This window comes from Heliangelus exortis, chromosome Z (genome assembly GCF_036169615.1).
Source record: "Heliangelus exortis chromosome Z, bHelExo1.hap1, whole genome shotgun sequence".
Taxonomy (NCBI): Eukaryota; Metazoa; Chordata; class Aves; order Apodiformes; family Trochilidae; genus Heliangelus; species Heliangelus exortis.
The window spans coordinates 66,840,382-66,861,163 of record NC_092454.1 but is presented as its reverse complement, the minus strand read 5'-3'; the positions used below and the strand labels follow the sequence as shown (position 1 = coordinate 66,861,163).

At 37.4% G+C, this 20,782-nt stretch overlaps 1 protein-coding gene across 5 annotated transcripts in view; it reads left to right on the top strand.

The window, feature by feature from the left end:
• SSBP2 (single stranded DNA binding protein 2) overlaps positions 1-20,782 on the top strand; it is a 189,617-nt gene that overhangs the window by 125,834 nt on the left and 43,001 nt on the right. For all 5 annotated transcript variants that reach the window (XM_071731479.1, XM_071731477.1, XM_071731475.1 and 2 more), the window contains 3 exons: positions 16,085-16,144; positions 19,426-19,492; positions 19,683-19,753. In XM_071731479.1, the coding sequence (XP_071587580.1) occupies positions 16,091-16,144; positions 19,426-19,492; positions 19,683-19,753 (192 nt within the window). In that variant the 5' untranslated portion in view covers positions 16,085-16,090. The remainder of the gene's footprint in view (positions 1-16,084; positions 16,145-19,425; positions 19,493-19,682; positions 19,754-20,782) is intronic.

The following is a 20,782-nucleotide window of genomic DNA, read 5'->3' as shown; positions in this document are numbered from 1 at the left end:
TTTTCCTTCTTCCCTGAGGTACACAGGCAAGAACAAAGCATATTTCATCTGCAATAAAAAGAAGATGGTGGTTGTACAAAAATGGAAGGGTATTGACAGTCTTTATTTACACAGTATGGAAGTGACAACATTATTTGTTTAGTGTTCATTTTCTCACCGTTACACAGGGAAAAAATACTAATGTTGATACTTACATAAAGAAATGCTGTACCTGGTGTGTTGTTTCCTTGATCAACTCAAAAGACAGGAATGGTGTCTAATATGTGAATGAAAAGATACTTGAAAGTGAAGTAGAAAACACCTTCCTGTTGCCAGTCATCAGATCCTCAGGAGATGGCAGAACTGATTAATTATTTTATTTCTGCTTTTCCTGTTTTCAGCAGCTGGTTAAATAGATTTTTTTTTTAAACACAATTTTAGCTTAACTTTTAGATTGGATAAATATTTCAGGTTTTCTCCAATTGTACACTCCAGTTGTAATGTCAAAGGAATCAATGCTTAAAGTTTTTTTAATTCCATTTTGAGAACAATTTAGGGGGGAAGGGGGCACAGATAGGACAAGTATGTGAAGTGTAGAGGTTAGAGTAACTATTTTAAAGGTTTTAAGGGAGGCCAGTGTGGGAGTTCTGTTTTTAAAAGTGTGAAAAGACTTGCAGCCACTCTAGATCTTTCAAGATGTAGGAAAGACAAGATGATAGAAAGCTAAGTGCAGTAAACTTCCCTTGTCTGTCAGAATCTGACTACAGTCTTCCTTGAAGCCGCCTCATCACCCTGCTCTTTTTGCAAGACCTGGGATCGAAAATAAACTGAGGAAAGCCCATTTTCAGTATAGCACAGTTTATGAAATTAATCAGAGCTATCATAAACTCAAGAGCAGAGCCAAAGATTCTTCTACAGGAAAGGATCCAAAAACTGATCTGCACAGTCTGGTCTGGACTCCTCCGGACATCACCCTTCACCTCTCCTTGAAACTGCAGGGTCTGTGTCATTGTCTCTGTAGCACAGAATACTCAAGATTAGTTTCTTTCAGTTGTAGATTATAGAGATCTACTTACCTCAGCCGAATAGCCTTGTCAACAGAACAAACATTTTTCAAGAGATTATTTAGTTTTCCGTGTAATCATCAGCTGAAGAATATATGTAAAGAAATAACATGCTAGTTAGCAAACCCAGCTGCAAGCTTGATGGTGGTTACACTGGTATGGTTGGGAGCAGTTCCAGCAAGGGGAGCTGAGCCAAAACCCAGTCAGTGACATAGCAGTGTGCTGAAACTGCAAGGTGTGTAGAAAGCAAATATGTGCAGACAGAAGGTACAATGTGTTATGGTGTTGGAATGAGAGTTGCCCAGGAGGAGTTAGTATCTGGATTTAATACAGACATAGGTGACTCTTTACTGATGTCAATTTGTCTTGAGAGGAAAATATATTAGCAGACACAGCCATGTATGTGAAAATTGAGGATCTGCTGCTGTAAAAAGCAGGTGAAAAAACAAAGAAGAAAATCATGCTCAAAACTTCTTGTTCCCTTCATGGCTTCTTTCTTCCTAGTACACCTTTAACTAAGCAGCTGGTTTCTGTGTGCTCTTCTCTAACTCCTCTGATCCCAACTAATCACAAGACCAAAACAAAACCAGCACAGAAGACATCTGCCTTAGTCTGAACACTGACAAACTGCTGGTCTTCTCTGAGAGGGTGGTATTTAGACCTGCAACTCATCCACTAGTTATGAAGATGAACAATTTTGTTTTTTAAGAGTCGGAAGATTATAGAAAGAGTGGGACAATGGTGCTTATACCTAAATTATTTCACTTTGCACTATGAAAACATTGTAACATTTCAACTTTCTGCAACCTAAAATTTATCTAGAAAAGGTCATCCTGGAATGATAAATCTGCCTTTCTTGCTTCATGAAATGTTTTGGTTGGCCTAAGCCAAGTCTGTTGACAGCCACCACCTTCCAGCTCTGCTTGGCTAATTCAGAAAAACAACTTAAAGTAATTTCTTTCCTCATTTGTACTACTCTGTGTTTTGCACTGCAGCTCTTCTTGCAGTGAAATGGATGCTCTTACTGCTGCAATTGCTTCTTGTTCAGGGGAACATAGCAGCTGAGGTGGGGAGTGTGGTGAGAACCAAGAAACGTTATATGGATCCCAGTTTTATTGGCATTGCTGACCACTAGTATTATTTCTGTGACCTTTAGAAATATTTTAGAAAGGAAAATTAATTTCTTTTATTTTTTTATAAAAGAAAATGCAACACGCTAGTGTAGCTCATGGTGGTAGATGAACATGGAAGAATGTGGTTTCACAGACAGTATCTTGTAAAACTGTGCCCTTTCTAAAATGAGATTTTCATGTATAGGCCACCAGTTAATTAGCAGTTTCTGGCATTTCATAACTAGTCCATGAAAGTGGAGTTCTGAAGCCAATGGCTGTATTTGTCTTGCATATCTGTACGTGTACTTTTATAATTCAATTTAGATGATGGGTGATGAGAACTGCAGTGCTGCGGGTCCGTTTCCAACCTTTCCAGCCTTACAATGGTTCAGTGAAAAGAGGGTGCACAGCTGTTATCACCCACTAAATGGCTTTTTTTCTGCAAAAAAAGAAAAAATTGATTACAGTTTCAAAAGTGAAATTTGTAAAGAAAATAGGTTTTTGTGGAGTTAGAATGTGCCTCCATTTCATGTTGTGTATATATTTTAAAGTCGCTTCGCATTTCATATTTTTTTTAAAATTTATTTTGGTCCTCATCTTCTTTCAGTACATGGAATAGATGATTCTCTGGAAATGAGTTTATACACTGAGTGAATCTACTCTTGGTTCATTAGCAGCAGAACTGAATATCTGGGTCTATAAGATGAGTGAAGGCAATAGTTTTGTAATTTTGTCATACAAGACTCTTAAACTTCAAATAGGAGAATGCAGTCAAGTTGCAGAGTTGATTTTGTCTAAGGCTGAAGTAACAAGTCAAGTGCAGTTCAGTGAAGGTGCTGTCTAGTGGGTCAGGGCTTCTGGTGAGTTGCTTTCTTAAATACGGAGCCTCAGGGAAGGGTAATGATTTGTAATCAGACTGTGAGGCTGGATGCAAAAAAATCCTGCAATTAATTCCTAAGTTTCCTATGTTCTTCCTGAATAAACAAAAAATAGCCGATTTCAATTCTCCTTTTTTCGCATTTCTCCACATGTAAAAAAGGAATGTTACACTGGTTGATCCATTTAAAAAGTTTATTCATTGCTTGGGCAATAAACATCATAAACCAATATTAAAGCTTATAGGTGGCTGTGTACATATCTGAGGCATTCATCTCACCCCAGTCTGAGTCTGGAAATTTACCATCAGTTTGCCAGTTTTCTTGTCCAGACCACATCTTGTACTTTGAGCTAAGGTGTAAGGATGGCACTTAGCTAGTGTGTTGATAAAATAAGTAATTCATGACATTGTCTGTGCCATTTTTTAACACCAGAGTTACTCAATTGTTAGTTTCTTGGTATGGCCATCCACAAAGATGAATCTGACCCAGTCTTCAACCCTTCCTGTGGGGTCCTAACCGATAGCCCAAAATAGTAGGGCAACTGGAGAACTCAATAAGATAGTAGCAGTTTTTTGTCAGAAGCAGTTTTTTTGTCCTTCAGGACTAGATGAAGTCATAGAATCATTAAGGTTGGAAAAGACCTCTAAGATCAAGTTCAGCCATCAACCCACTAGACCACGTCCTCAAGTGATACATGCACACGTTTTCTGAACATCTCCAGGGATGGTGGCTCTGCCACTTCCTTAGGCAGCCTGTTGCAATGCTTGAGCACTCTATCAGTAAAGAAATTTTTCCTAATATCAAATCTCAACTTCATGTGGTGCAATCTGAGACCATTTGGCACTGGTAGGGAATGTCTATAATGCCAGCAGACAAATATTTACACAAGGCTATAACAAACTAATTTATGGTGAGTTAAATTCACCCACTGTGATCAAAGGGTCAGTTGTGATTAGGTCACAGAATTCAAAGACACTCAGATTTTCACACGCAATGTTATCTTTCTGGCCTGAGGACAGTATTTTTTCACTAGGGTTGGTTCTGTGCAGTGTTATTTGAGCAAAGTCTTCAAAGCCTGCAGTCCTAGCCTCAATCCCTTCTTCTTGAGGACAATGTGATTGGAAAAAAAATCACGTTTTATACTTGCACGTTATGGTACAGTTTGCAATTAGAAAAAACCCACCATGAACATTTAAATATAATGGTCATGGAAATTTGGAAGCCTGGATACTCTTCTGTTACACAGCAGTGTACCCATGTGAATCATGAGAGTTGAGATGAGGAGCAAAACAATGCTTTTCAGGTTGTGAAGTGCTGGCCCATTTCCATGCATCTCTTCACTGATTTTAAATAGGCCAAAAAAAATTAGATACATTTCATTTGTATAGTTGCAGACTACTTATTTATCTTTGTGGACAATACCACCTTTAGTAAGCAAATAAACAAATGACAGAGGGAAGTTTTGTGTTCATTGAAATATTTTGGATTTTTAAGCAGAATGAGAAGTATTGATTTCCACCAGATTTTATTAGCCTTTTAGTTGCTTTTCCAGTTTTAACTCTGAATTACAGAGTTCTAACACAGTGGATTTTATCATGTTTCTCCAAGTTAGTGACAAGTAGCACTGCTGAATAGCTGACCCTGATTGCTTATTTTTGAAGAAACATGCCAATGCATATTTAATTAAACCCCAGTTATATTAATCTGTTATATTACATGGTTGACCAAATTTTGCCATGTCTGCATCTGTGCAAGGAACCTTCCTGACTTTTTAAATCTTATTTCCATAGTGCATGTATATTCTAAAGGAGCTGTCGAGTAGTTTTCCTTCATTCACTGATTAGTGATCATCATATATACTTGGAATGCATGGGAAAGATGTGTCAACACCATGTATGAAATACAAATCTTATACGTTCCTCTTTATATAAAGCAAAAAAAACCCCAAACCAAACCAAACCCAACCCATCAAAGTAAGGTAAGGCTGTTCTGCCACCTTGTGGTAGTTGTTTATTCGCAGTTTAGCTCAACCCATATTATTCTAAAGTATTATTTTTAGCATAGCTGTGCTTTAGTAGCACTGACCAAATGCTTTAGGAGAGCATCATTTCAGGAAGACATAAGAGCAGAAAGAACTTTCCATTTTTCTTACTGACCAGCACTACTATTTGATGTAAAAAAAAATGAGATTAATTAGCATTTGAGTAGTGAAAATAAACAAAATAAGATAGTGAGATAAAGTTTAATAGCAATGCACACCTCTGGCATTTTGAAATAGTGACCCATTTATATATAAAAAGAAAATGGATTTGTCAATTTCTGTGTGAGGTTGTAAAATATTTTCTTTTCAAAAGTCACTGGTTGATGCCTCCCAACCAAATACAGATGGCACCTTTATATCTCCTCTGATTCCACAACAGCTGGGATTAAATCACCCCATGTGGGGTTTCACTCTGTCCTTGCACTCACTTTAATCTAGCTCACATGTATTGGTTTCCCAGAATCTGTTGTCTTGGTCAAGGGTCTACTGGGTACATGATCCCCTGCTTCAGCCCCTTCACACTTGGAGAACAAGCTCCCAGACTGCTCATTTGAACAAGCATCCTGCAGCAAGGGAGATGAGAAGGGAGAAATCTTCTAGCATCCCTGTGAAGCTGTTTTGGAGTGACTGTGTTGCTTCTATGAATTGTCCACAGAGGGGTCGTTGTTTGCACAGCAAATAAGGATTCCTGATTCCAGATGGAGATGCAGACATGTCTCAGACTGGTCTTTGCCAGACAAAAATGCATTTCTTACACCAATTTAAAATCTTTTTGCTTCTTTTTAAATGCTTTTGAACTGTTTCATCTGTGGTCTTTCCCTAACACTCACAGGGCTTTACCATTTTTTAACCCCCCTCTGAATTTTCACACAAGCAGCTACACTTCATTGTGGTAGCATCCTGCTTCCTCACTTCCCTTTCACTGCTCTTCCTTGTGTTTTCCCCACTTCTGCAACATTGCCTGTACTTTTTTTCCCTTAAAAAAAACCCCAAAAAACCCAAATCAAACAACAAAAAAGCCAATACCAGCATTCTAACAAAAACATACAAACAAAAAACCACCCAAAACAAAAACAAATGACCAACCAACCAAAAAAATGCACAAATCATTGAAAAGGAATTGGAGCATAACTGCAACATTAACTGGATTTGCTTCCTGTTTACACCCTATCTAAATTCCAATGGAGCAAATGAGGTAATTGCAAGTGAAGGATAGAAAAGTTATAGAACTAGGCACAGGGAAAAGCAGATAGAGTGATGTCCTAGAAGCTTGAAAAACATCATGGACTGTTAAAACACTACTGTAAGTGGGTGCAATGCTTCCAAAGGTGCAAATACATCTTGTGAGTAAAGCTAGCAGGTTCAGTAGGCCTGGAAATGCTTTGAAAATAGATTTTAAAGGTGGTTTTTTTTCTGCTTGGAAGTATATATTAGTGTTAGAAGAATTTCATTGTATTTTTGAAATCTCTGTTGTTTGTAAATGTATACATATCAAGCAGACTGACATCCACTGGGAGTACTTGAGTGCATGAAAAAATGCATGTCTGCTTCTTTGCAGAACTGGGATCTCTGCTTTTTTGCTTTTTCCAGCACCATGCTGTATTTTGAAACATTTCTGTTTTAAGAATTATTTTTATGCTTTAGACTAACAAGAGGTCATTAATATCTAGGAAGATCTGTTAGTAGTTTGTGCTTGTTCCTCTCTGTTTTCTCTGAATACCAAGGATGAAGTCAACTTTAAAAAGATAAAGGTATCTGACATCTGCTGGCTTTGATAATTCTACCCTGCAGTTGTGGTAATGGTTTTACTACTCGTAACTGTTAGAACAAATTAAAACTTCTCAGCTTGAGTAGCTAAATCAGCTCTGAGCCCACACATCCCTCCCTCCCCTTCTACAAGTGCATCTCAAGCAGCCACAGACCTACTGCTGGCTGTGGAGTGCTCCAAGGGGAAGGGGTGGATCTGGGCACAAGTCATTTAGCTTGGACATCTGTTATCAACTTGATAATCTTACCCTGAAAATTCAAGTTCTCCGTGAGATAAACCTCAGAAATTTCAGGGGAACTGACCATGTACCAAAAGTGGCATTGACTTTGCTGCTGAAGTGATACGAAGGAGTAGGTTTTCATTTATATATGATATATAAATCCTTCCTTCCACTGAGTTTAATTCAGTTCCTGTCATAGTCTGGTTTTTGGTTTTTACATGAGCCACAAGTGCTTGGGTTTGAAACCAAAAGCCTTGGTGATTATAATGCATGTAGTTTTGAAATAATATGTCTGTGAAATGTAACAGCAGGAATAACAAACTCCAGCTTGGAGTATCCACATACTTCTTGATGGTTTTGTTTTAGCTTGTCAGGTTTTAAATACTCCCATTTTCTGTAGTATTTGCATTGAATAAAAATTAAATTAGAAGTAAAAACTATTAACCTGGTTTAAATTGCATATAGAAAATAGCCCTTCCAAAACTGCATTTCTTTCAAAATTTCCATTAAATATCATGTGCAGAACTTAGCCTCTTTCTTGCTAAAGCTTCTTGCTCATGAGATAGTATTTCCCACAAAGACATATGTGTAATAACAGTACAATTAGTGAAGATCATCTATTATGAAATGCATGCTACTTACTTTCTTAGGTTTTGGAGATGTGGAGATGTAGCCAGGGGAGTTAACCAGTCCTGCTTTTAGCATTATGGAGAAATGCTTAGCTAAGGACAAAAGGCATCTGGGTTATTTTTAAAGAGGTTTTGTTTCTTCATTTCTCTGTGCAGAGTGTGCAAGTTAGGTGTTGCTTATTCTGAATTTCTTGACCAGGGGTACAGAATTTTGTCTGAAATGCTGGTGTTGTTGTAACTTTGGGAATTTTAGATATGGAAAGACAGATGTCTGTGGAAGGCTTTTTAATTATTTTTTTAAAACTTTTTTTAGTTTTGCTTTATACTTTAAATTAAAATACCTCTTGCTGTTGCTATTTTTAAGTTGCCAGAGTGTGTCAGGCTGCTCTTAGAATACCATAATGAAAGAAGTTATTTTCTCAGAGATCTTCACATGAGACACAGAGAAGAACCTGCTGATGGAAATAGGTTTGGTTGTCAGGAAAGGCCAACATAGAGAGAAACCCAATCTTAGTGCTGAGAGTCTAAAACAGTTTTACATGAAATAGTGGAGATGTATATATATATATATATATATATATATATATATATATATATATATATGTATGTATATACTAGAGGAGCTAGTTTGATTCACACCTGTAGATTATAGAATGTGTAGTGTGTAACCCAAATTCCATTTCTGAAATACTTCAGCAAAATATGAAACAAAGACCTCTAATGTTGTGAGTGGCCATATGGGGGGCAAAGGAGGAGAAGGGTTGTGTAATAAACAGTAAAATGCAATTGAATAGGAAAACAATTTTTTGTTAAGAATTGATAATAGCCTGGCTAAGCTTTGCAGAGGGTAAGTTAAATGACTCTGCTTATCAGCAGGCTCTGCCAACACGAGAGTGTCATTTTGAGAGCTAATTTAGTTTAGTCCTGGTTAGAATTAAAATGTGTTAATGAAGAGTGTCTGATACACTGTGGTGACTGTTATTGCTGATGGAAATGTCCACAAAAGAAGCAGAGGAAATTAAACAAATAAAAGTGTATTAATTGTAATCTAACACAGATAAATTCAATTCACACATATTTTGTGTGAATTTAATTGGTGGGTCATCATTGGTGCTCTTCAGAGGTGCAGCCCCCCATTTCTTTGCGAATGGAAGCACACACACCAGTGGTATTTGTAAAGCATCTCTAAAACATTTTATAAAATACAGTAGTATTAAGGAATTATATTAAATTGTTAGCTCCTAGTCATTTTTGAGTAGTGCTACCATAATGAGAAAATTTCATAAAACTATAAACCATTCTTATTTTTCACAATTTGGATTATAACTAGTGTAGTGATGTCAGTCCTTTTAACCAGAAACAGAGTTTGAAAACAAAGATGAATGTGAGTTGTGTTTTCAGAGACAGAATATGTAACTTGGCAGCTGAATTCAGTCTTTTAATGGAGAAGAGAACAAAGATTTTTTTACTTATTTCACTTCTTATAATTTAGAACTTTTAAAAAAATACATTATTTTATCACAAGAATTCCCACTTGGCTTATGACCTTGATGTTGGTAGCTTGGACACTTACAATACCTGCTCTTCAAGTAACAGTATAATTAATTTAAAATAATTTGCCATAGCATGTACAAATTAACTCTGGGGATACATTTTCAGTATCTAATTGTAAGTAGTTTAGAATTTGTGCTTATTATGGTGACTAAATTATATAAAACAATGAGTGTTGCTTTAGTCCCTTTCTATATGGAGTGCCGAAACTGTATTTCACCTTGCATTTTTTAATTTGTGGTGTGCTCTTGATTTTCCCTTAAGAAACTTTCTGCAGCTAGGAGCATCATCCACCTCTTGGGGTGCTGAGACATCCAATTTACAATTATGCTAAATTTGATAATGCAGGTACAAAAATAATAATTAAAAAGGGATGATGGAAAATAGTTATCACCTGGTTTTACTTTCTTCTAAAACCATGAATTTAAAGGTGGCTTTGGATGGCCCTGGAGAGCATTGTCTGGCACAAGCAAAAGCCATTCCTCTGCCTTCCCAAGCTATGTAAAATGCAGTATGAAAGTGGCATGGGCATCCCCTTCCATGTCTGGATGAAGCTGTTGTTAGAGATGGATTCTCTCTTGCCACTGCCCATCACTGTCCCTTGGGTGGTGGCAGTGCCCCAGGCTGAGGTGGAGAAGAGGACCCTGTGAGACAGAGGTGTCCAGATGAGCCCACTTACTGGTGACTGTGTGGAAGTACCCAAGATATGTAAAACACATTCCTGAGACTTCCTTCAGGAACCCTAATCTTGGGCATAGCATACTGGTGGTGTGCAATAAAACAAACCTTCTGTCCCACTTTGACCAGGCAAACACATACTTACCTGAGCTGAAAAAGCCCTTTGGTACACCTGGCTGGGAAGATATTGATGTGAATCAAGGTCAATATTGTTATTTAAGCTACTCTGACCCCCAAGAAAAGTGGGGTTTTTTTCATGCCTGTACAAAGAGTTGTCCTGTTCAAGAAATTTTTATTCCAGTTTATTCTCCTCAGACTGAGCTTTGTCCACTGGCATCTTGGCTCTTGGTATTTTTATAGTTAGGGCATTTATTCATGCCCTGTTCCTGCAGCAATTCTTTTTTGAACTACCTTTTATTTTTTTTTCCTTGTGTGTGTGTGTGGTTACTACATGAGGTTGATACATCCAGTAAGACAAGTTATAGGGTGGCACTTTGTATGTATGTACTGGATATTTATGATAACTTCAATTGCTATAGAGAAAAAAATGTCAATAGAATTTTACATGTAAGCACTACTCAGGATGAGCTAGTTGACTGTGGATTATTGTAAATTTTACAATTTATGTGGATGAAATGTGTTCAATAAATGTAATAGTATGACTTAGAAGGATTAAAATGTCAGTGTGAAATTCCAGTATTCCTATATTTGGAAGCAGGTAAATTATAATCTGAGATTTTGGAAAGGAAACACATCTAAAGAAAAGTACATTTATTGCAATCTCTATACTTTGTAGAACACCATCTTTTAAATGCTTTTATTCCACCAGAGTTAGGTACAAGAAAACTAAACCACACCATATTCTGGACTCTCACAAACAAGTGAAAAAAGACAGATTAAGAATTACACAACTGGCAGAGAGATGTGCCAGCTTCTGTGGTTTTATGTCATCGGCTTTCTGATGAATATAATTTTTCCTGAATACTGGAACAAAAATGTGGGTAGTGAGAATACTCTGCTTCAATGTTGCTTTGTGAAAGAATTCCTCACTGAAAAACTTATGCCCTCGTGTTCCCAGGAATTAAGTAAAATAGTGTTTTATAAGATTTTTATATTGTACATGCACACATGCACATACAACTCACAAATTTGTATTAAATACAAAGTTTATGAGATACCGTTTACTCTCCCTGGACATAGTTTGATTCTTTCTTTAGTAGGAAGATACCAAAAAGTACTAGAATGTGAAGACCCATAATTCAAGTTCTTGAACTACTTCGTTTTGAAGTATTTTTAACAAAATTGTTAGAGATGCTTGATAGGATGCTAAAAGTAAGAGCAGGGAACTTACATTTAACATTTCGCATCTTGGTTTTATTTTGTATACTCTTACTTCTTTTATTGTTTAGTATTAACTTCTTTTTTAGTGATTTTCTCCTTCTACATTTTTTTTTTTCACTTCTAAGTTGATGAATGGTTATGTTCTGCAGTGACTGCACAAAAGGTTTTCCCTCTCTTGGCTTATTTTTCACTCAGTTTAGAAGAAGCTTCTGCTTATATTCAGCTTCTGCTTATATTCCTTTGGTCCCAGCTGCATGACAGCACACAGAAGATGCCTTCTGTGATACCAAGTTACTGAATTTTATACCTGAAGGCAGTAATTACAATATATTGGTGCTGGCAGATGTGTTTAGTTGGCTTTTCTCCAGAACAGTTACCAGAATCTTCTACTGTTGTTACAGTTTGCGTGACAAATGTTTTCAAAAGCTGGTGACATCTCAGACTGGGCTTAGGTATGGCATTATTGCCCATTACTTTGTTTGCTTCGTGTTCTTTTCTTTTGTTATTAATTTTTAGTTTCGTTTGTTCTTTTGCTTGGGGTTTTGTTTTTTTTTCTTTTTCTTTTCTTACTGCGTTATTGTATGTGCCAGTTCCTGAACTCTATTTGAGGAGTTAATTGTAGCTTAGGGTAGTGTGCAATAGAGTTGTTTACACCTCCTTGTACTGCACATAATGTTCCTGTTGCAGATTAGAGGGACTTGAAGGCTGCAGTAGTGATTAGAAACCTTTTGAGAGCCACTTAAGCACCTGGAAAATTACTGTGGGATGGAGCCACTCTGGTCATAGCCTTCTCAGTCAGATCAGCTTTGAGAGATTGTTCTCCTGTAGACAGGCTTTGCAACAACTTGGGCCAAATCTGAAGCTGAAATGCTAGTTATATTATTTGAAGAGTATCCTACATCGTTTCTCACAGAGAAGGCTTTAGGAGATAATTTCTTTTGCCCCGCTTGTCTTCTTCCTACTCAGTAACTTCAGTTACTGGTACATTATTAAATCACATTACCTATCTCTTTGGCGTATTTTTCCAGCTTAATTATTCCTTTCTATTTTTACCTTGACTATGTTTTGAATAATCAAATGTCTGCAGTCCTTAAGTGGAAGGAGTGCTCGTGTGCTCCATGCATTGCTGACAGCTCTCTCCCTCCCTGCTAGATGGAGTAAGCAAGGAAGTATTTGAGTCATTGCTGTGGCACTGGACCATCAGCCCTGCTGAACTTTGATACAAATAAGGAGTCTCTCTGTCTGAGAATTTAGTGCAGATCCATTAAAGGTTTCCAACTATCAAGATGGTGAATTTTGAATTGACATAAGGCTGAGGTAGCAGGCAGAAATGTCTGAGTCTTCAACACATGGAGGATGTATTTCTTGTGTGCTACACTGACCAGTTCAAAATCTGTGACCACCATTTTAATTTGGTGTCCATATGCTGAACCCATTACTTTCTGTGATCTCTGTGCTGCAATGTAGAAATCACAGAATGGTTTGGGTCGGAAGGGACCTTAAAGATCATCTGGTTCCAGGGACACCTCCCACCAGACCAGGTTGCTCAGAGCCCCATCCAACCTGGCCTTGAACACTGCCAGGGTGGGGGCAGCCACAACTTCCCAGGGCAAAATTCATCAAATATCATTTAGAGAAGAAGAAAAATTTCCAAGTCAAGGAAAGAGAGCCATAAAAAATGTCAGTCCATCATTGTCCTTCCCACAGCCATGGTCATCTCAGCAACTCTTTAACAGTGTAAAACTACACTGGAGACTAAATGACAGCTGCCTTTAGTAATTACAAGTAAAGCAACATGTGACAAAAAGTTCCTACTTCTGAGTTCAGGTGTTTGAGAGTGCAGGGTTTGTGACAACGTGTATGTGTGGGACTTTAAAAAAATGCTCCCCATGTAGTGAAAAGGTGCTCATATTTAATTTCTTTTCATTAAAACATTTGACAGAATTTCTTTGTTGCCTTGGTAGAAGTTCTTGTGGACAAATATGACCTTAGTGATGGAGAGGGAGGAGTGTTGTAGTGGGCACAAACATGAGAATACTTGAGTTTTTGTTTTCAATGGTAGAATTTTTGTGTTAAACTTAAGTGCTAAACCTTGGTCCAAAATAGCATACAATCTTTTAGAATTGTCCATGAAAATCACTATCTCATCATTTTCTGCAGGGCTAGATGGACCTTTAATGGTACTTGTCTTCATCAAAACATTATTTGTCCTTCCCAGCTGTTTATATATTTTCCTGTCTTTAGGACCAAGAACCATAAGAACTATTTGAAATCTATTGGATGAAGTAATTCTCTGCAACTCCTTGGGTTCAGCTGCTTAAAGACTAGGTGAAGGTTTAAATTCTTCCACTAATACATTTAAGGCAAATACATAGAAATATAAATGCAGACAATATGTGAACCTTCTTGTAGGACAGAGTTATCCTGAAGAGGTTCCTGTAGTTATTCACTGCAGTGAAATATCAAGTCATGTAAGAATAGTTTTACTGGTTCTCAAAGTCTGCTTTGATTGCCTACTTAGGAAGCAATGTTTCAAAAAGAAAGTGCATTACTTATATGCCATTTCGGAGAAGAATCTTAGACTTACTCTGTGGGGCTTTAATTGAGTAAACTTGAGACTTACCTAGACACAGAACCTTCTCAAAAATCTGAAGCAGCTACAACCCTCAGAGTCACAGCAACCCACAAAATAGATTCTTTATTTTCAGGCAATGTGAGTCATATTTTTGAAAGGTGAAACTGCACCTTTGTATGAGTAAGAATCTTTCTTTCCTTAATGCAGTAGGGTATTTGTTTCAGCTTTTAAAATAGAATTTCAATTTTATACAAGAGAATAGGGTTTTAGGTACTTTTATAAACTGAATAAGAAGGGGGGGGCCCTTGGGAAGAGAGGGGACAAGCAGTTTTCCATCCTGCTTGAATGGAGTAGGTGTTCTGCCAATAATGCACCATTACACACTAATATCAGTATCATGAATCTACGTTAAGGTATGGTTGACTTGAGAGACTCTGCTGATTTCCCTTTTATGAGCTGTACCACTGTAAATGAAGTTAAGGTTTCATTTGCTATATGAAGTAAGCCAAATCCAAAGTACTCACTAGAGTGTGCAGTGCTCCATTCAGAGCATTTGGTTGGCCTTTCTGGAAATAGTTGAAATTCTTACTTCCTCACGCTTTTACTGCTTTACAAGGGCCTGCATCTTTACAGCTGTCATCACATCCATGACCCTTTGTTTGTTTCTATCTTATCAGTGAATCTTGACATTAGAGGAAGGGTGTCAAGCCCCTCTTCCATAGCACAGAATTTCAAATGCCTATTTTTATAAAAGTAGCCTATCTACCATTGTCACTAAACTTTCTTCTCCAGATTGTAAACTGTGGGTGTTTTAAATTGCTTTCTAGTTCATATTTTAAACAAGTGTTTTTGTAGTTTGCCTTATTTTAGGTTACTCTGATTCTGAGATGTGGAAAGGTCTGTTAATTTTTTTTTTTTTCCAAATTGTAGGAAAAATTCCATTACTATTTATTGGTGACATAAATCTTCTGCTAGCTATTTCTACTATTAATACATGCATTACTAGTGTTGATGATCAATGGCATTTTAGTTCATAACACAGTGTTCTGATGGACTTGAAATATCCTATTCATTTATTAAAAACGATCTCTATCATAGACTTTTAGTGACCTGTCAGTGGTGCTTAGCCACAGCTGACTAGGCCGTGCCATTGTAGGGATATTTGCTTTTTCTTGAGGAGATACCAAAGAGTGGATTTAAACATGCAGCAGCTCATTTGTTATGAGATTGCCCCTGGGAAGTCCCAGCAGACTACTTTCCTTTATGCCTCCCTTGCCTCCCGTGTCAGTGTCATGAAAAGAAGTGAGCTCCTCTTTCATGATATAAAATTTCAGTATTTAATTTTTTGTTCCTGTATTCACAGTCAAAGCATACTTTCAGCTCTTCATTTTCTTTTGGAGCTATGGGTGCATTTGCTTGCCAAAATGATCCTCTTCATCATCTGTTTGGTCTGATGTTTGTGCCTTTTTCTTGTCATTCTCACACTTGCCACTAATCTCCCTGCTTTCTAGATGTCTAGAAATGTCATTTTGGGATGGAATAAGTAAAGGTCATTAATCTATTTGTTGGTGCTGTCCTTTGTTTATCACAAGGGACTACAAAGTAGTATAGTTGTAGCCAAGAGCCACTCTTGGAGGGTGTAGGATGGTACAACAGATTTGGGTGTATATTTGGTTTTGAGGTAGAAGATGTACTGAGTAAGCAGTGATGGAAAGAGTAACACTGAATTAGTATGGTTCATTTAAAACATCTAAATTTTAAATATATATGGTACAAACTTGAATTCTGTTCCCTTACATGTTATATCTTGTATTGAATTTTACTGTATTATTATGAAAAGGTGGATGGAAAGTATTTGCAATTTGTTCTTCTGTTACTCACCTCCTTGCTATCCCAGAAGCATTTTTGTTTTATGTTTCATGGTTTCTGTCTTTCCCTTCTCCACTGGAAAGTACAGGTGTGTAATATAAATGGCTTATTATTCTTCTCAGCTAATGTATGTAAGTTGTATGTGTCCTGCATTTGCCATAGCTGTAATGAAGTTTTTAAAAATGTACCATGGTGGATGCATTTTCTAAGAACCCCTAAATTTATTTGGTTCTGCTAAATATTGAGAAATAATACACTAGATGCTCTGTGAAAATATTTAAAAAGCTGGATGCCTGAAATGTGAGTATGGCACAGCCCATACTCACTGTATTTACAAGCTAAGTTGAATTATTGAGCAGTATTTCTTTTTTTTTCATAGCCTTTCATGTCCCCTCGGTACCCTGGAGGTCCAAGACCACCTTTAAGAATACCCAATCAGGTAAGAATTTATCACTGATACACTGTTGTGGTCCAAGGAGATGGTGCAGTGCTGGGAACAGGGAATGTTGTCTCTTTGACTAATTTTGGCTCACTGGCTGCAAGAGTTGCTCAGTTCCTCTCCACCCATTTTGTCTGACCATTAAACAGTTATTTTGATTCTATGCCATGCTACTCCCAGCTCAATTTTCTGTGCCTGATCAGTGCCCACACCTCAGAATCTTTGTGTATGTGAGGGAGGATGTGGTTTCCTTGCATGGTGCTGCATGAACCCCATCCAGCCAATGCTGCCTGCTCTGAGATGAGGCAGAATATCCCCATGGCTGTTAGACTCTATGAACTTATATAACCACATAAAGCACTTAGCTATGAGAATTTTTTGTTTAATTCTACGTGAAATGCATTACTTCCTTCTATTCTTTGTTGTATTTAGTATTTCACAGTAAATATGGGGATTATTGGTGAGAAGCAAATGTCATAAAGTGCTCTATGTCTCTTACAGACACTCTGAGGGCTTTATGAAAGCATCAATTCCCAATTTTCTCTCATCTCCATCAAAGGATATGCCTGCCAGTGTAACATGAATGAGTAATGAGCTGCTGTTCGTCAGCAGAGACCTTTATTGGCCCATCTGTGAAAAGATGGTTCTGGAAGCATTTAGCATTTGTGGTTTTAAGTTCTACTTCATGCAGATAGACAAGGAGAAAGTGGTTGTCAGTAGATGAAAAGTTGGAGATAAGCAGACAGAAAAATGTCAGTATAGCTCTGAAAGAAGAACCAGGTCATTTACAGTATTGAGAAAGGTTGACAGGTCAGATGGAATGGCTTTTTTTGGAGCAGCTTAGACTACCCAGGCTTCTTTTCTTGTTGTCACAGCCTGATGAAGTGACATTTCTGCTCCAACCTCAGTTCTGGCTATTTTTTTATATCTGTATAACATAATGTCAACAAACTTGTCTTCAGCACTCACTCCTATATTGCCAGAAATTTGAAGTTTGAAATGTGGTGAGCTGCATGTGTCAGGTCAGAAGACTTCTTCAAGTGTTCCTCCAAATAAGATGTGGTGATCTTTGGGAGCTGGTAAAGTTGTCTGTACCACAGCTGCTTAATTTCAAGGGAAATGTAATTAACCTTGTTGAAGAAATCATCAAGGGACAATTAAGAGTGTAATGTCATTAACACTTTAGTGAAGTGTTTGCTATAGACATATTGTAACTCTGTACAAAATATCTTCCTGATTTTCGCACCTTTCAGTCCTTCCTGTGCCAAAGATTCTCCAGTGTTTGGGTTTCACATATTACTTTGTTTTCCTTCCTGTGCTTCAGACACTGTAAATACTGGCAGGTAGAAACTGGGTGTGGTGAATGCTGTGAAAGTTCTGCCAGCTGGCAGTTTTAGTTTCAGAAGCATTTTTTGCCTGCACATTGTGGTATTTTCAGTTCAGATCTGTAATATAATCACATAATCTTGGTGAATTACAGCTCTTGGAATTAGTTTAAGTTATGCTGCTTTCATAAATTACTGCTTTGAACAACACTGCCATTATTTAAGTTACAGTATAGATGGGCAGTGTGTGGAAGGAAGTAATAAACTATTGTAGTGCAGCTTTAAGGCTGCAATTTTGATTAGGCAGAAGTCAGTAAAAATCAGAGTAAAAATTCCCACTGTAGCTATAACTCTGTGCTTCAGTACCTGGCAAGAAAGAGTAACACCAGGGCATGTGTGTGCAGCACAGTCCAGTGATGAATAAGGGTTCTCTGAGTGAGATTTAGGCTTTGCATCAAGCAAAGCTGGTACCTAGCAAATGCCCCTAAGTTGCCTCCAATGCTCCAACATGTGCTGTGAGATCAAGCCCCACAAGGGTGTTTGCTGTTGGAATGCCTGGTGCTGCATGGGGACACTCATTTTTCCTTGAGAAGTAGTATGATGTGTTATAAAGGAACCACAGTCCCTGGTGTAGTGATCTGTGGTGTCCTGACTGCAGGAGTAAAGTCATCAGTCATGTGTGGTGCAGCAAATGGCTCTGTGCCCTTACCTGTCACCTGCCACCTTTGGCAGAAGTGACCAGTTCCTGCTTTGCTGGTACTTGACAGTCCTCCATGCACTTCATGTGTTTGTTCTCATGTCTTGTCCAGACTTCAAGCCACTGAAGTAAATGTAAAACTGTGATTTAAATGGTGTCGTCTCACACTATTTGTTGTTTTCATTAATCAGTGGAGTGCCTATTGATTGCATTACCTTTGAAGTAATATTGTTCAACTTAATTTTTAATTCCCTGCTTGTGGAAAAAAACCTGTGTAATATCTGTAGGTAGTTTTTCCTTCCTGTGCATCTAAGACTACTACAGTATTTCCAGGTCAAGAGTATTTTACCCATTCTGTCAGTAAGCAATAACCTATGTTGCCTGAGTAGATTACTTTCATAATAACAGATTGCTCTCCCTGGATACATTTTTACTGAAAATGTATTGTTATTTTGAAATGCTAAATAGCACCCACCTAGTGGATCAGCTACAAATCCATTCATAAAGAATTTTCTACTTGACTAAACTATAGGTAAGAGGCTTCAGGAAATTGCCTTAAATCTAATTCAGTTACTATAAACCCAAAGGGCAGATTAAAATGTGGGGACATAAATACAAAGCATCTGATTTGGACCAAAGGTGAAATAACAACAAAATGTACCTTCCTGCTTGAAGGCTAGATCTAGGAGCAAGTTCTGTGACTATTGTTATGAATAATAAGCTTATCCTTCAAGAGCAAGACAGAGTGGAAAATAAAGTGTCTTCCACATTGGAACTCTAATAAACTGTATCTTGTAGAATGCTCTGTGGTTGGCTGAGTTAGGGATCAGTCTCAGAGAATATCAGAGTCAACATCCTGACATCTGAAAGGAGATGTTAAAATATTAAAAGAGTATGGCTAAAAGAGATAACTATCAATATAAGCCTTGGATAAATTGCCTCATGCCCAACACTAAGACAGTGCTTGTATGTTAAATAAAGTGAAAGAAGTGTTATAGAGGGGGAAGCAAATAGGACAGTTACATTTTGGACATTATTTATATGTAATTCTTCACAAATCCAAGAGTTTGTCTGTGCAAATCCATAATCAAGTTCATAAGACGTTCAGGACATTAAGTTACTTTAAAAAAGTAAACTCTTCAACATAACTCTTGACGCAGAAAAAACATTGGGAATTAAACCCAGAATATTTGCATTCTGTCTTTAACATAAATTTCAAAGCATGAAATGCATTTAACATGTGGTTTCTCTGCCTGCAGGCACTTGGGGGTGTCCCAGGAAGCCAGCCATTATTGCCTAGTGGGATGGACCCAACACGGCAGCAAGGTGAATGAAATAATTGTTTGGACCATTCAGAAGTACTCTTTCCTCAAACTCTCATCTTTCTTTCTGTGTTTCAAGGCTTACTGCAGTTTTTTTAGCTTTTTTTTAATTAAAAAGGAATGATTTATAAAAGTCGTTTTAGAAGGTGCTTGTGTATTCCATAGTTTTTAAAGTTACATAATTTTATTTTCAGGGCATCCAAACATGGGTGGGCCAATGCAGAGAATGACTCCTCCAAGAGGAATGGTTCCATTAGGACCACAGGTACCTTCCACAGATAGATACCAGTTTTTATTGATATATCTATACTTATACAATAGCACTCTGGCTTTCCATAGCTTGAAGATGGCCAGGACTTGCTCTTCTAATCCCATTTAAAAATAAACTTTATTTTACAAAAGTTAGCTATAGCTGTACAAAGTTTAAAATGAAAATGGCAATCATTTCAATTGATTTGAACTTAAAAAAGGAATCTCTTAACTTGCTTATTTCACAAGAGTTACATTTGTCCTACAGCAGTATATATTGTAATCAAAGGCTGATATTTGTAAAAGAAACTGAAGATTGAGTAGGTGTTTTCTCATCATCCCAACCTCATTAATTATGCTACTTAGAAGGAACTCTTTGTGTCAAAAACAGCCCCCAAATTCTGTAAAATTTTACTTTCATCCACAATTGATCTAGATTTTGAGTAAGAGCTAGAGAAATTTTAGTGTAAATCAGAAGTTCATTGTGCCATTTCTCCCCCTTATCAATCACGAGCATCTCTCTAGCTGTGTTTTCAAGGAGAGAAGCAAGGAGAGAAGCAACTGTGTTTTGCAAGAGTCAGCATTCTCCATGCTGCTGGCCTGGTGACAGCTGTTCACAGGCTCTTCTAAAGTGTGAAAAAATGAGTGGGCATTTGTCAGTACTGCATTTCAAAAGTAAGGTAGAAAAAAAAAATTAATTCTGATGCATACCTGAAATATGAATCCAAAAAGATTATCCAGTATTTTGATTGTGTTCTCAGCGAGGCAAAGTTTAGGTGGTGGTGCTTCATATCAGTGTTGCCGGTATTTTGTTTTACAGTGTGCTTGTAGTGCCCACACTGCACTTTTACTTCCCCATTTCAGGTAACTCCCTATTGACTTTTTGTTGCTTGGAATAGCAGCTGGATTTTAAATTATGAAAAAGCTTTGCCTTTCAAAACTGCTAATAACTAACTTCACATTTTGGGGTTTTCTTGGTAGAAACCAGATGTGTTCTACACAACATCTGCTTTGTGACCAACAAACCACTATTAAATATATTTAT